Below are 15,878 nucleotides of genomic sequence, written 5' to 3'. Positions count from 1 at the left end.
GTTTACTGACTGTCTTTTAGGCCATAACCAGAGTTTTGAACTTGATATGGAGAGCTACAGGAAGCCAGTAGAGAGAGATGAAGAGACAAGACTCGGGGGAAACCTTTGGTAGGTTGAAGGCAACTCGTGCTGCAGCGTTTTGTGAAAGCTAAAGAGGCTTTATGGCAGAGCTGGAGGACCAGACAGGATGGAGCTGTAGTGGTCAAAGTGGGATATCATCATGGCTGGACCAGGAGCAGTGCAGAATGTGGTGTGAAGTAATGGTGGATTTGAAGGATGCTGAACAGGATATGTCTGGTTATAATTGTACTGTTTTGGGAAAAACAGAGTCAAAGACAACAGTCTGTATTACTATGATTTTTATTTTGGGTAGGTAGAGTATATAAGATTTTGGGAGATTTAGTGCAAGGAAAAAAATGTGTTAAAATTGGCAAATTTGTAAGACAAGACCATACATTTTCCCCATAAATGTTCAATTTATACATGGAACAAATCAGAGAGAAGCAGAACTCTTAGAAGAAAACTGAGTTGTGAAAATTGGCCGCAGACTTCTCAACAATTTTTGCTATGCTGACAATACCACATTACTGGCTGAAAGTGAAGACAATCTGAAGTATCTGTTTATCAAGATCAAGGAACATAGTCTCAACATGAGTTTGCGCCTTAACATGCAGAAGACAAAGATCCTTACAACTGGTAAAATTTAACAAATTTGTTCCTGATGGAGAAGAAATAGAAATGGTTGACAACTTCAGCCAGCTTGAATCAGTGATCAATAATAAAATGAGAGTCAAGAAATCCTACAACAAAATCACCCTTGGTAGAAGCCATAGCATTCTCAATGTCATATAGACTGAAGATGGTTAGTGGGGGGGGATGGGAAGAAACTTTGAATTAGGATGTTAGCAAAGAATGCTGCGTAAACCATGGACTGGCCAAAAAAGGTATTAATTAGTAATAGAAGTGATCAAACCTAAGTTTTCCCTGGAAGGTCAAATGACAAGGATGCGGCTTTCATACTTTGGACAGATCACGTGAAGAAAGACGTCGCGCTTGGGAAGGTCAACAGTGAATGGAAAAGATAAAGACTGGCATTGCGTTGGATTCATACAATAACTACAGCGGTGGGTGTACCTTCATCAATTATCAGATGTCAGACTGGAAACTGAACTCAATTCAGGACAACTATCCATAGGGTCACCAAGAGCCATTTGGGTGGCACTTAACAACAGCAGTTTAAAGCGATGGCTGTTAATCGAGACAAGATGTCAGAAAGAGACAACTATCACCTGACACCTGGGGAATAAAGGAAATGAATTAGATCGGGATACAATCTGCAAAGAGCTGATAAAACCAGAGAAAAAGGATATGAGGCACAATTTTTTTTTTTTTTTTTTAGCTCTATGCCATAGATGTAAGACATGCCTTTAATGCTTAATTTAATGCATTTGCACCACTTAAAAAGCATAGCATGTCATGTCTTGATCCATTTCTTCTGGAACAGAGAAACTGATAGAGAAGTTGCGATGCCACTGTTCTCAGTATTTGACAGCTACGAGATCATCTGCGCTCTCTTTCTCCTGGGTCATCATTAGGCTATTCACGTATTTTGAGCCCGCTGCACCGCATTAATACGTACGCAGCGTCTTAAAATAACGTGATCTCTCTGTAGCAGAAGACTCAATTTGAACATGAAACGCGGTATAAAGGAGTGAAAACGACAGTAAAGAACCACCTAGACAGCTGCTGCCCACTGTGCCAACCGGCTGCAGATTGCAGCTCCAGTTGCTCCTGTGCAAAGTAGTTTGTAGTACAATAAATTATGCAAAAATACCATATTCAGGCAACACAAGAGCCTTGATTTCACTCATGATTTAAGAGCAGCAATAAAGAAAAGAAGGGATACATGGGCAAACGGTCCCGCAGCGGCACGCTAGCGGGTGGCACCGCCGGACAGCAAGCGGCCGAGGATCCCGGCAGGCGGCAGACGGGCCAGGGCGGTGCTGACAGGTGAGTGTGCGACGCGGCTGAGAGGCCCTCCGAAACCGACAACGTCCGAAGCTTTCTCGTCAAGGCCATTTTGAATGGCTCTCTAAGTGTTTTAAGGTTACGTCTTTTATTCAACGCAGCATGTGGCTACTTGATACTAACAAGAGCCGTATAAATCCAACCTGCTCCCCATCGGAGCGGACTTGAAGTTCCAGAATACACAGGGGAGCCGCTCCTGCGCGAAAAGCACAGCGAGAACGAGGCGATAAACAAATAATAGTTTTATAGGGTGGCATGGCTTCCTGTAAAAGAGCTGGGGTGTGTCGCTTGACTGACTGGATTGAGAGCTCAGCAGACAGTTTTATAATAAAAGGGAGGCAGGGAGGGAGGGGACGCAGGCCTGTGCAGGTACACACTCATTTTTGTTTACAGCGGAGACCAGAGAGAATAGAGTTTTTTTTTTTTTCTTCTTCTTCTTCTTTTTCTTCCTCTGGCCTTGGAAAAGCCGCAGCACAGAGATTTTTTTTTTTTTTTTTAAACATGTTTCATTTCGGTGATCAGTATGCTGTAATAAAAAAGGAAGAAAGAAAAACATATCTTTACCAACACATAGACAATCTCAGCTAACAGTAGAAAATATATCCAGTGCTGGCAAATCACTGTTCGCTACTCAACAGTAAAACTGCTTTAGCAGAATGATTATAAAATAGAGCTTTCCTGATAGGATAACTAGTTAGCGAAAGATGCCTGTGTACCTGTAGAACTGCAATCGACGGTACACTACTGCATACACACTCTCTCGGATACTAACATTATAAATCTGCAACTCTTTTTTTTTTTATTTATTAACTGTTAATGCGATCAGAACGAGATTCACGTCTGAAAAGCATTACTGCCCAAGAAGTGAGGTTCATTAATCGATTAAAAAGCTTGGAAGAGGGACTAGGGTATTACCCCGCTCTTTTACTACCTTTACCCCCTCCCACCCGCTCCCCCTCCCCCGCTGGCCTCCCAGCGCAGTGCTGCCCGCTCCCCCCCCCCGCCGCTCTCCGTTCCCGGAGCAGCAGCGGCTCCTGCGGCTCCTTATCCGGGTTCGTGCGCAGCACGAGCGCCTTCCTGCACCAGCCAGGCACGGGCGTGGAGATGAGTCCCCGGTAGAAGGTGAGTCTGAGGCGGGTTGTGCGTTTCGGGGGGGAAAGCGGGCGCTGAACGTGTGCGGTCGATGGCCGGAGGGGTCGGGGCTTAACCTGCCTGGCTGGTGGAGAAGCCACGACACACAGTCAGTCAGCGCGAAGCGAAGAACAGTTACAGACACAACTTCTTTTTGCGCTTCGGCCGGGATTTTCTGATTCTTCCACCAGGCGAGTATCCCGGCTGTTTCCCTCGCTTTGCCGCCACTTGTTTTCCTCCCAGCGCGGCGCGTTACGGTCGGGAGCGGAGGACGGGGTTGCCGGGCTTCGCTGTGTGTGGCTGTGACGGTACCAGACTGAGCCCCCCAGCCCCAGGCTGAACCGGGCAGCGCTCTCTCTGTCTGTGTATTCGATGTGGCGGTCGAAACCCGCTGGTTTCGCTCACTCTCTCCCTCGCTCTCTCTCTCTCTCTCTCTCTTTCTCTCTCTCTCTCTTACACACACACACACTGAGACACACATGGTGGTTGTGCTCCGTGCCGTTCAGTCAGTGGCCACGGGAATCACTCGTCATCCCCGGTTCGCTGTGTGTTGGAGGGGCTCCGGGCTCCTCCGTCTCCCGTCGGCAGCGCGTCCTCGCCAGAGCGGCTCGCAGTGCAGTGGTTTATTGCGCTCTCATACGCACTTTGGCTGAGCACCGGGCTTCCATCGACCGGCGGCGGGGCGGCTGTGTTGCCCGAGTGCGGTCAGCTCGGCCGTTTTCCCGGGACAACCGCGGGTTTGGGGTGTCGAGGCGGTTCGGACAGAGCCCGGCTCGCTGAGGAGCGGAGGCCCCAGCGAGACCGCGGACTTTCCTGCTCGGCCGGCCCTGCGGGGTGCATCGGGGCCGGCGTGGCACGGCAACGACAGACCGTTTAAATCGACCAAAAATAAACACAATCGCAATATGGCGAAGTTAGTCATCTGCTGTTCTCATTTTTGACTAAACAAGTTGTTGTTTTAGTATCTACTGAGAACACACTTTACAAAAACCACCATGTGTTGGGGTGTGTGTGTGTGTGTGTGTGTGTGTGTGTGTAGTTATGTAGGCAACTGCTTCTAAAAGCATTTGTGTCACATTTCTGTAATAATGGCGCTATTAAGTACATGGCGCTCACTTTCCCAAACGTGTGAAGGAGCTCATGTTTCATAAAGTGTGGGATCAGACAGTTAGAACGCAGGTCACGTCCAGCAGTAAGTGACAGTGCAAAATAACACAAATATCCTCAGTGGTGTTTGTAGGTATTCACCTTATTGTAAGTATTCATCTGTTTCACCCATCGTTGATTAACTTTGCTATTCTTGATGGGGGCAGCAGGTGGCGTAGTGGTTAGAGCTGCTCCACGGACCCAAATCTGAATCTCACCTCCTGCTGTGGTATCACGGAGTAAGGTACTTGCCCTGACTTGACGGAGTACAAATTACCCCGGTATATAAATGGGTCAATCACTGTAAGCACCTTCACACTGAAACCTAACATTAATGGTTCCTTTGCTCAAAAGTGACAGCTAAATGAGCAAAATGAATGTTCTTTTGCGCTGTTCGTGGGTGGGAGGAACCGAACCAGCGCTCTTCTTCCTGAACCAAACTAGACATTAACTCTTAAACAAAATGCAAGTTTTTTTTTTTTTTTTTTTTTCTTCCCCCCTTAAGTTTAATGCTGGGTTTGACAGCCCGCTGGGTGGAAGCGGATGTAACTGCCAGGGAAATATAGGTTTGTGTGCTTATTGTGAAACGCAGGCATTGAGCCACTGAAGACGAGGAGGTCGCTGGTATAAACAACAAGACCGTCCGCAATCCAGAGACGGTAAATGATTTAACTGTCATTTCTCACTCTGGCCATTACCTGAGTAATGAGAGTTTGTAGTGTTATGAAAATATTACTTCCGAGAATGTTTTGCAGTGGGTTTTTGCACCCCTGCCCCCCGCCTTCTAATAGTGTACATTCACATGTTGTTATATATCTCAGTGCTAGGAATGATGAACGCTGATATTTAATTAATGAAAAGTGCTTTCTGACAGGTCTTCGGTGTGACTGCGGGCTCGGAGGAGGGCCCTGTGCTGTCAAGTGTCCTGTACATCAGCAGGTGTGCGTGCGTGCGTGGTGCCCATGTCAGAAGGAAACAAGGCTGATCAAGTGTCCATGAAAGGAACCCTCTCTCTACCTGTTATGTTCTCCTTGCATCTGTTTAACCACCTTATTCTTTTTCATCTTGTCGCTATTTTTATCTCGTTTCGCTTACGGTTGTGGCATAAAAGTGTGAGACACGGTGTGCCACGCCCCAAGGCCACACCGAGAGGTGTTTCCTTTATGAAGTGCCAAAGCCAAGTGCCACTTCAACTGTTAGTTATGATGAAGGAGTGTTGTAACGTGGCTTTCAGGGAAGCAGAATAAAATGCCACTTTTTCCAACTCTGTTCTCTCACTGCATCTTGGAGGATAATGTCTTGGATCTGCTGTGTTTGGTGCAGCGGGGCTGTCTTAGCCCTGCTTTGAGGCTCTGCTTTGATAATCGGAGTGTAATGTCAAAACAAAACAGGTTTTTGCATCCAAACGGGTGCTATTCCCCTTGGTATTTTTCTCTTGTCTGTGTGGACAGTTGGTGGTGTAGTGGTTAGAAATGCTGCCTTTGGACCCAGAAGTCACAGGTTTAAATCTCACCTCGAAGGGTATTCCTGTTGAGCAAGTTACTTACCCTAAATTGCTCCAGTGAAACTACTTGGGTAAATAGATTAACATTAAGTTGTTTTGGAGAAAAACATCAGCTAAATGAAAAAATATAAATGTGCTGTGAAGACTGAATAGATGTTTGCATGGTGGCACTTCAGAATATGAACAGGGATTTTTATATATAAAAAAAAAATGATGCAGCTCTTTTGGATAAAGGCAGTATCTGTATGGTAACAGAACTCCCCCCAGCAGTCCATTGTATATGTTCCTTCACTCCCCATTCTTTTTTCTTTAGTTTTTCTGTTAAATTTGTTTTCAGAATGAATGTTATATAACTCTCAGACAGGCTGATTGTTTTCTGCTACTTGTGGCGTTGGGACTGCTATTAATAGTGTGTGCAGTGTTCGTAATCTCCCCCCGACCCTCCAAGTTGCCTTGTGCCCAAATGGTCGCTGACTTTGGGCGGGGGCTTCTGTGTCTCAGTCACATACTGGTGCCTGGGAGGAAACGAGCAAAGCCCAGCTGGCTGAGTGCCAGCAACCTCATCTTATCCACAAGCCATGTGATGCTGTTTCTGTGGTTGGCACCGCAGTCTCCCCCAGCCTGCACCGGAACCCACTTCAGCGCAGCATCGAGGAGTTCGCAGGAAGAATTCCAAATAGCAGCATGACAAGTGGCTGTGCAGTAACCCGCGCACTCGTGCTTTGGGGGTCCCCCGTGCAGATGCCCAGCCGGAGAGGCCTTCCCCCAGTCTGGAACCGATAAGGAAAATCGGATTGCCAGCACGGAGCCCCTGCAGAGAAGTGAAAGATTACCGCCTCTTATACGGTATGCAGCTTTGTGGGGCGTTGACTCTGAAAGGTTGTACAGCCACTGCAGAAGAACGACATACCTGCTCATGGCTCACCTCCATTGAGAGATTCCAGGCTCACTGATATCACCAGAGGTCCTTGGCCCTGGCACACTGGAATCGTGGCATAATTGAGGAGGCAGCCGAGCCAAAGTAACACAGATTTACCCCCTGCCTGCCGTCTGGATTATGCACCATAAAATCATTGGTGCACAGAGCGTGGTAGCTGCACATAACCTCTCTGACCTTGCAAGGACCAGCACAAGGGCTTGGCAAAATTTCATTGTGTCTTACATGGTGCGCCCCTGTGACTGGCTTAATGTCATGGCTCCTGCCTGCTTCGCCAACAAAAAAATTTCCTGTAGATATTCTGCCTGGGGGGTGCGGTGGTGCAGTGGGCTGGACCACAGTCCTGTTCTTCGGTGGGTCTGGGGTTCGAGTCCCACTTGGGGTACCTTGTGACGGACTGGCGTCCCGTTCTGGGTGTGTCCCTTCCCCCTCTGGCCTTATGCCCTGTGTTACCGGGTAGGCTCCGCGACCCCGTATGGGACAAGTGGTTCTGAAAATGTGTGTGTGTGTGTGTGTGTGTGTGTGTGTGTGTGTGTGTGTGTGTGTGTGTGTGTGTGTGTGTATTCTGGCCGGAAATATGATTGATTGTGTTGTACGCACTCAGAATACTACTTGGTTGATATGAGCATTTGCCATTTCCCTTTTGTCTTTATCGCGTGGAAGTCCTTTTTACAAGCCTTGGTAGTAAACTGTTCCAGTGCACACAGGATCAATACACTGTAGAAAATACCTTGGATTTTGTTACGCATGTACTGTATGTCTTTGAAACAATTTCCCGTTGCTTGGCCTGTGGAAATCTGTACTTGCTGGATTCTTTTGGGATGGGGAAATGTGAAATCCTTTAGCTTTTTCTGCATCAGTCAGCAAAGTGTCCATTAATCTTGGTGGAACCTTTTTATTAAATGGGATGTTAAATAAACAGCAAAGATGAAGCTGTTAATTGCTATGTTTCGAGATAATCAATTTTACATTAGTCTGTTGGCCCCAGAGCAGCAGTTTCTTGCACTGATTTCTTGCACACATGACACACATCTATGCACTGTGGGAGGAAACAGGGGCACACAAACAAGTGGTGAATACTGCATATGCAAACCCTACACAGAGTGAGTTGGGGATTAAACCCACCAGCTAGGAGCTGAGAGGCACCAGCACTACTCTCTGACACTATGGCGCCTAGCTTTATTACTTGTGTAACAAAAATCGCCATCATCACAACTACCACCTGATTCTGTTGTCTTGATAAGCTAAGTGTTGATCTCTCAGTTAATCTAAATTTGATGGAGAAATATAGTACTTGGAGTGCATTTAAAGATTTTAGATGTTGGTGAACAAGTGTGTAGATGCTAGGGCTGGTGTATATCTGCTTGTGTGTGCGCGCCTCAACTTGATCAACTTTGCAAGTGTCCACAAACCTTATTCCCAAACTCAGCCTTGGGGACACAAAACTTGCTGTAGTTACCATTGGGTGCATGATGAGTTCACTTAATTACTATTCAGTTTTTTCTCTTTCATGTTTTGGGGTTTATGCTTTTTTTTTAAAAAAAAAAATACTTCTGAGAGAAGTCGTCGTTGAATATTTCTGATTATGCTGTAAAATAATTTTGAATAATACATAAGTGTGAAAGAAGAAGTCCCTTACAATGGTAGGGTTACTCTGTACAGAAGTCTATGAAGTGTGTCTGGCTCTCCCCCCCCCCCCCCCCCCCCGTGTTTTTAAAGGTATGTAGACTTCTTTGATGTAAAACATGGAGAAACATATGGTAAAGCAGAACTCTGTAGGATGTAAATAAGTTACAAAGTGGAGAATACAGATCATTTTTCCATCAGTACACAGTTTGTGCAGAATTCATTCCTTGTTCAAAGTCTCTCTCTCTCTCACACACACACTGTCTGAAACCACTTGTCTCGTACGGGGTCTCGGCAAACCGGAGCCTAACCCAGCAACACAGGGTGCAAGGCTGAAGGGGGAGGGGACACGGGACGCCAGTCTGCCGCAAGGCACCCCAAGCAGGACTTGAACCCCAGACCCACCTATTCAAAAACTTTGGAAATGATTTTTTTTTTTTTTTTTTCCCCTGAGCAAAAACATTGAGAACTACTGGTTACGCGTCCCCTTTCAGCTCATTTTTTGCTCCAAGGCAGCTTGTAAGTGCTGACAGCTGGTTTGCATCATCGATTCTCCTTTCCCTTTACATATTGACTATGTGCTGACAAAAATTTAAAAACCCGGCTTGTAAAAAATTGTTTGAAAATGACTGTGGTCTAAACCTGCAAAGACATGGGAGTATCAACGTCGCACCTCGTACGAACCTTAAGCTCCATGTAAATGTGTATTTTTGTGCTTTATGATTTACAAATCAATTTTATGTGTTTCTCCTGGCAGTATTTATATTCCAGGTGTCAGCTCTGTGATCCTGTGCTGTAGGTGCATGAAGGTGTTGGCTCAGACAGCCGGCATGTCGGTAACTCCGCAACGCACTTCCGTTCGCGCCACCGGACGGCCTTTTATTGTAGAGAGGACCGTGACTACGAGTGTGGCACGTACACAGAGTGTGAGCGCATTTTATAATTCTAGCTAGAGAAGCAATGTTGTCTGCTGGCACTGAGAGTGTGTGTGTGTGTGTGTGTGTGTGTGTGTACACACACATACCTTGAGGGTTCTGCTTAATAGGGCTGTTGTCAGGAAGATTGGGATCGGCAGGTTTGTGTGGGCTGACCTTATCTCTTTCCCTTGCTGTTGTAAGCAGTGTTTTTTGGAAGTACACCGGAGAATATTGTTGTTCCTAAGATAGCCGTGGCATGTTTGAAGCATCTCATTCATCCTCCTCCATACTTTATAGCTGTGGGAACCACGGTCTTCCAAATGGCGGTGTCGGGGTCCTCGTCCGTCCTCTCGGTTCTGGCTTTTTGTACGCGCCGTGAAAGAGCCCGTGTCTCTGGGTGAGGAGACAGAGCCGCTGGCGTTTCCGCCCGTGCTTTTTCTCCAGGGCTTCCGCTAACTCTGAAGAGATCGCTGATGACGGTTTGCGTTTTTGCAGAGCGGCCGTCGCGGTCCACGGGTCAGCCGAGACCCAGGCCCCTGCGAGGAACCTCGTTTGTCATGTCCTTTCTCGGTGTCCCAAGGCGATGACATCATGTTTTCATTGTTGCCAAGGCTGCCCAGAGAAGTCCTCTGGGAATTTGGTTGGGTCTGCTGCGGTTCCTGTTTGGTGCCCCGGGTTTGAGATGATAGCAGTTGGAGCCCAGCTCTGAAGAAAAGCGTACAGTTCCCTAACTGACCTGGTAACTTGGCAGGACACACACAAATTAAGCAGACTTTATAGCGTCTTTAGGGAATATTAGCAATGAAGTGCAGTACAAACTTTAGCGCCTACTGATGCAGAAATGACAGGTTCCAGTTTCATCACGTTTCAATCGGTGCAAAGTCCGATTCGGAGACTTGCAATGAAAGTGTGATTTACACCTTGAACGTGGTGTTTTGTCTCGCTAGAGTTGCCGTCCATTGTGTGTGTGCATCTCTGCTGCCGTGACGACGAGATTTCACCCCATTGACAACACACTGCTGCTTAACCATGTGTGTAATTTTGCTCTTTTGCCGATCTGGGGTTTCATCACCTTTTTCCCTTTAGCAACAGTTTCCCCCCCAAAAAAATAGTTACAGAACAGTTATTTTTCCTTTTAAACCATCGCTTAAATCTGTTTTCTGCTGTTTAGAAAATAATGGCTGCAAAGCACATGTCTTTTTAAAAATACATAGGCCATACTGCCTGGTTTTTTGAGGTTATGGTTCCTTTTATGTTGCTCTTGAATGAAAAAATACATATTGGCTGCAAAATTCTCGTCTTTCATCTGAATGTGAAGATCTGCAACCTCGGAAACGTCCGGAAGGATCATGCTGCAGGGAAGGGCAGAAACTGGAGAAACGGACAGAGTTTCAAAGCAGCACGGTAACGAGGTGTTTATGACTCGGGCCTCAGCGAACACTTGTGCGCGTTTCTGTCGTTTCAGCAGAAGCCTCGTGCCGTGATCGCTCGTTCCCAGGCGCGTTCCTCCCCGATGTCGCTGCACTGATTTCATTGCGGAGGAATGCTGTCGAGGTAGCGAGCGTGGATCGGTTGCGGATAAGGTACAGCGTCTGCTGAAGGCAGCACAGGTCACATGTGGCCGGGGGGGAGAAAAAACAAATGGTAAATAACGTCGGTACACTACGTGTGTTGCAGTATGGTGAGTTGATTAAAGATTTTAATATTGCGTTGTGAACATTTGACCCCAACAACACCGATGCTATCATTGAATTTCTGTGACGCACACTGGGGGTGGGTCCTTAGAGAGGTGGACATCGAAGGACACACTGAAATACCACAGTTGTTATAAGCTCATAGTACTGTTCATCTGGTCGGGCGTTTTTCTTTTTCTCCCATTGAGTCTATTGAACATCTGTCATGGATGATGTCCCTAAACCCTAGGCTGATGGCTGCGTTTGAGCCTGGGGAATACGGTTCGGCTGAAAGCTCATTCTCTTATTGAAGAGAGACGCCTCTCTTGTGGTTTCGCTTTATTTAAAGAGCTCTTTTCCCAGTGAAAGAACTCATTGAGGGTTTTGGCCGTTATTTTGTATAAACCAAGTTACTAATGGTTATCAGTGGAAATTAACACTGAAGGCATTTTTATAAACGTTCTAGTATTTTGAGACCTTTCAGATCCATCGGGCTGCTCGTACTGCTGCGTAATTTAAACGCGTTATTTTTGTTCTATGCGTGAGGAAACTCATCCTGGAAAGCATGGACAGAACAAAATTACTCCTGGATTTGCATAATTTTACTACGAGGGTTTTATACCCCAGCGGTTGTATGGATTATTAAGAAGTGTTGTGACATTTACATAATCCCTTAATGTCACGGTGCAACGGGAGCCGATGAAGTGTGTTGAGGAGGCCGGGGAATGGCGGCCCAATGTAGAATACTGTAAACAAGGCCAACCTGTCACTTTTCAGCCTCCAGTGACGTTACCTGGCTTGTAAAGTCTCTCATTACAATTCTGTTTTCTTAAATTGTTATGTAATGGCTGCCTAATCGTGTGAAGCCAAACAATTCATTGCCCCGTGGCACTCGTGTTTGGATGAAATGGCACTTACTTGGAAAGGTTCGGTCTGCAGATCGAGGTCCAGCAATTGAGCAACAGGGATGTTCAGGATTTTGCGCCATACAAAGAACATGGCAGCATGGTCTCCTGTAAGCAGCACCCTTGTCTAGCCCTGCCAAATGTGGGTAGGGCAAAGCCGCGTGGTGGGGATTTTTGAAAATGCTGTACATGGAGCTTCTGTAACCGTCGAAAGTTTGAGTGCACCTGGGTATGGGGTGAACCGCACAGAAGAGCGAAAGTGAAGCAACGCACAAGTGTCCGCCGGGAACTTCTAGAGGAAGGAGGATGGGAAGATGTGGCGGCTCATTTCCTGATCAGACTCGTGAACAAACATGAGTTTCCAGCAAGTCAAGTGTATTCTCACTTTTGACCGGTACTTTTAAGTCAACTCTACCATCACATGTTGACAGTCGCTGTGACCGGCCAAAGCTGTTACTCCTAACTTGAACTTCTGGAACACGGTTAATGTGATCTTCTCCCCCTCCCGGCCTGAATCGCAGGCTGTACTAAAACTACTAAATCCTCTTAATGTAACATGTACGTACTGTCAGCTAAAGGGAAAACGGCTGCACCGTACCGATGAAGCCGCAAAAGTCTGTCCAGTGTATTGCTGAGCTGCGGTGATCTGTGGTTGGTTTCTTGGTCCGAGTGAGGCCCTAAGAGCTTGCGTTAGCGGACAGCGCTGGGGAAGGCACTGCCGAGAGTGCCGTTTGGTGTATTCCCTCACCGCAGCACTAGACCTAAGCCTGGAGACCCATGGTGCCAGTCAACCATTACCTAGCACCTTCGAACGACAGGCCGGCCACGTGCCGCTGTGCTCTGGCAAGCGCTGGAGTCCTACGCCATGTGTGTCTGGGATAGGGTTGGGAGTGTATGAAAAGAGGAGGTCTTGGAGGCAGCCCATGGAACGGAGCTTAAACACAGCTGTTTACACGGAACAAGCTGGGCAACCAGTGCGAGTAGAGAGGTGGTTCCACCCCCCAACCTCCAACCCCACAAGGTCACTTGACTGCTGGCCAGGGGAGCCGGAAAGCCCGCTCCCATCAAATCAAAGTCCCAAAGTAATAGGCTTTGGAGATGGAGATTCAATTTCATTCGGGAGAGGGGCCCCCATCTCCAGCATGAGGATGAGCTCCTGTTAGCGAAGGATTGTCGTAATTGGAGCTCTGTAAGGACGCTGCCGATGGCTTTAATTATGCTGGAGAGACGCAGCGCAGAGCCCTGCAATAAATGAATCACTTTCATCCTCTCCAGTATGCTTTTTGCCGGGTCTTCAGAAGATGCCCTTTGGAAGGACCGTGACATTGGGTCAGAGAAGGTTATTATTAGTAATCCTACTTTCAAGCGAGACTGCAATCCGTGGCCTCGTCCTATGGTATCCGTAGAGCGCAGAATGAATGCGGCTGGCGGAGTGTTGCGGTCAGTTAGCTGCATTGCGTTAATGCGTGTGTCTTGTGTCTTGAGCCTCATTAATCTGATCAAGAGTCCTTAATGGATTTATGATTTTACTATTAGATACTATTCTGCTGTCATCTTCACTGTATATAGTCAGAGCTTCTCTGCAGCCCCCCCTCGAACAGCAGTCGTCATCATTATAGTCACCGTCGTCACTGTGACTTTAATGTATCTTTGATTCACCCCTTGCCTTTCTCATCCGATAACTCCAGCCCTTCATGTCTCCACAGGTTGATGTTTCATCCAAGGGGGCCGCCAGGGTTGCTTTCGAGATAGACCCCTGAGACGGCACGAGGGCTCCACCCCTCTCCTGAAACTCTCTCCGCCCACTGCTGTACAGCTCCACCCCCAAACGCCTGTTGAATCAGACCCAGTGCTCAGCTCTACTGCCTCCATAGGCCCCTCAGCCAATCTGCTGGGGCAAGACAGCGTCGCCATGGACACAGAGTCAACGTACTCTGGGTACTCCTATTATTCCGGGCGGTCCAGGGGCTCCCACAGGCATGGGTAAGGGGTCCTCTTTCTCAGTCTTTCATCATGCTTCTGTTTGGTTGGAAGTCAGGCATTTTTAGACCACTTGCCTGTGTCGTGTGGCTCATTAACCCACTTTTTCTCAACACGAAATCTTTTTTTTTTTTTATTTTATTTTTATTTTTTTAATAATGGCACCTTTCCATTTCAATATGGTGGAATACCGTAGCTCTGGTTCTCTCCAATTCCAAGCTAGTATGCTGGGCCAACCACATGGATCTCAGTGTTGTCAGAGAACTAAAGCAATAACTCATGAAAGCACAGCAGTTAGTTGTAATGACAGTTTTTCATAATCTAATCAGCGTGTTGTCATAACGGAGTATAACAGTAAAGCTACCGATAATGTAAAGATTGTACTAATCATAGAAGAGATAACACTGAAACAGCTTGAAGATGCCGCAGGTTCATATCCCTGGCAGTCGTTTGCTTGGGGCTGGAATACACACACTGCTGCTCGGTTCTGCTGCTGTGGAATAGAAAGTGGGGCATTGCGTTCTCATATTTATGGTATGTATTGTTTTTTTTCAGCATAACTGGGATAACAAGATTTATGTTTTGCTGTGGTGTAACACCTTGCCCATGTCTTCTGTGGTAACCCAGAATGTTTAGTTTCTGCCAGGTTTTGTAACTCTGAGTGAATTTGTGTTCCTTTCCTTTAGTTTTTTTTGATCTGCTGGAGTTGTATTTTTAGGCTAGTATAAAGATTTTTCTGAGATTGTAAATGTTTTGACAAATTTCAGGTGTAAGTTAAAGTAAAATCTGATTTGGAGTTGTGGTAACTGGTTGAAACGGTGTCCTTGTTAAGCAAACACATCAGTGAGCAATACAGTAATGGGAAACGTGATGCTCTCTCTCTCTCTCTGTGTGTGTGTGTGTGTGTGTGTGTGTGTGTGTGTGTGTGTGTGTGTGTGTCCGTCCCTGCGTGTTCACATGAACTGGCTTGCGTCTGCTAATTGCCAACTTCCTGCTCCTTATGAAGACTCTCGTGTATGCATGCCAGTCGGTGTGTGAACTGTGTGAGAAAGCACAGGTTTCCTCTGGCTCTGCTCAGCGCAGGCCGCCATGAGGTTGCACTGACCGCCCACGCCGGTGCCGTTTCATTGGCCTGAGCAGAGGGCGCTTCCTGCGGGTGTTGGATTTCTCATGTGCACGGCTTGCGCTGGCTGTCGGGAGGCACCGATCGGTTCAAGCTGTCCTCTGGCATTTCAGGCAGTTGATTTTGAATTTTAAACTGTGAATGGTGTGTAAAAATTGTGACTGCATTCTGGTATGTATTTCCCCCTCCATTTTTACTGTCAGTGCAGAAAGGACAAAGCATCCCATCCCTAAATGTTGGGCAGGAGCTACTGCTGCCCGTCTCTGCTCCAAGACTCAGAGCCACCGTCCCTCTACAAGTCTGGTCCTCTGTCCTGGGCCTTGGTGTGCTGTCGCTCCTTTCGCTTATCGGCTCCGACCTAACGCTCTGTGGGGGTGGGGAAATAGGAAACCGTTCGGTTTGTTTTTTCCCTATTCCTTCACTGAGATGGCAGCTCCCTGCTTGCAGGAGTGCTATTCACACCCAAACCCGCCCAGCGCGGATAGAAACCCTGCATAGCGGGTGGGGTAAGCAGGGGAAACGCAGCCCTCCTAAATCCTAAAAATAAACCAAGGGCTCAGCAGAGAGTACAGAAAGTCTAACAGACACAGTTAGCGGCGGTGTAAGAGGTAGGGGTTCTTATCACCCTCCCCTTACCGTGGTCGCACGGCGCTCCTCGGCACGGCCAAACACAGCTGAATGCAGCCAAGGCGGCATGAACTCCAGGGGCTTGGTGTAAGAGAAAGCAGCTTAGGGCCTCTTGGTGATAGCGACTGGCTTTCGGCTTTTCCCAGAATGCACCTCCCAGCCCTGTGGTGGTAGCGGTGAGTGATTTAAACTAAAAGGGAGCAATGGATTGTTAATTGCATTCCCTTGTCTATGTCAGGTCCCCCACTGTGCTGAAAATGGCAAAAGGAAAAATATTGTGG

At 47.2% G+C, this 15,878-nt stretch overlaps 1 protein-coding gene across 1 annotated transcript in view; it reads left to right on the top strand.

Annotated features, from left to right (window-relative positions):
* The first annotated feature begins 3,049 nt into the window (after window positions 1-3,049).
* Window positions 3,050-15,878, top strand: part of LOC108920090 (vang-like protein 1) — a 37,573-nt gene continuing 24,744 nt past the window's right edge. The window contains exons 1-2 of the mRNA XM_029258017.1: window positions 3,050-3,150; window positions 13,574-13,850. Coding sequence (XP_029113850.1) covers window positions 13,780-13,850 — 71 coding nt within the window. The 5' untranslated portion in view covers window positions 3,050-3,150; window positions 13,574-13,779. The remainder of the gene's footprint in view (window positions 3,151-13,573; window positions 13,851-15,878) is intronic.

Source organism: Scleropages formosus, chromosome 14 (assembly GCF_900964775.1).
Source record: "Scleropages formosus chromosome 14, fSclFor1.1, whole genome shotgun sequence".
NCBI lineage: Eukaryota > Metazoa > Chordata > Actinopteri > Osteoglossiformes > Osteoglossidae > Scleropages > Scleropages formosus.
This window is presented reverse-complemented; position numbering and strand designations above follow the sequence as displayed.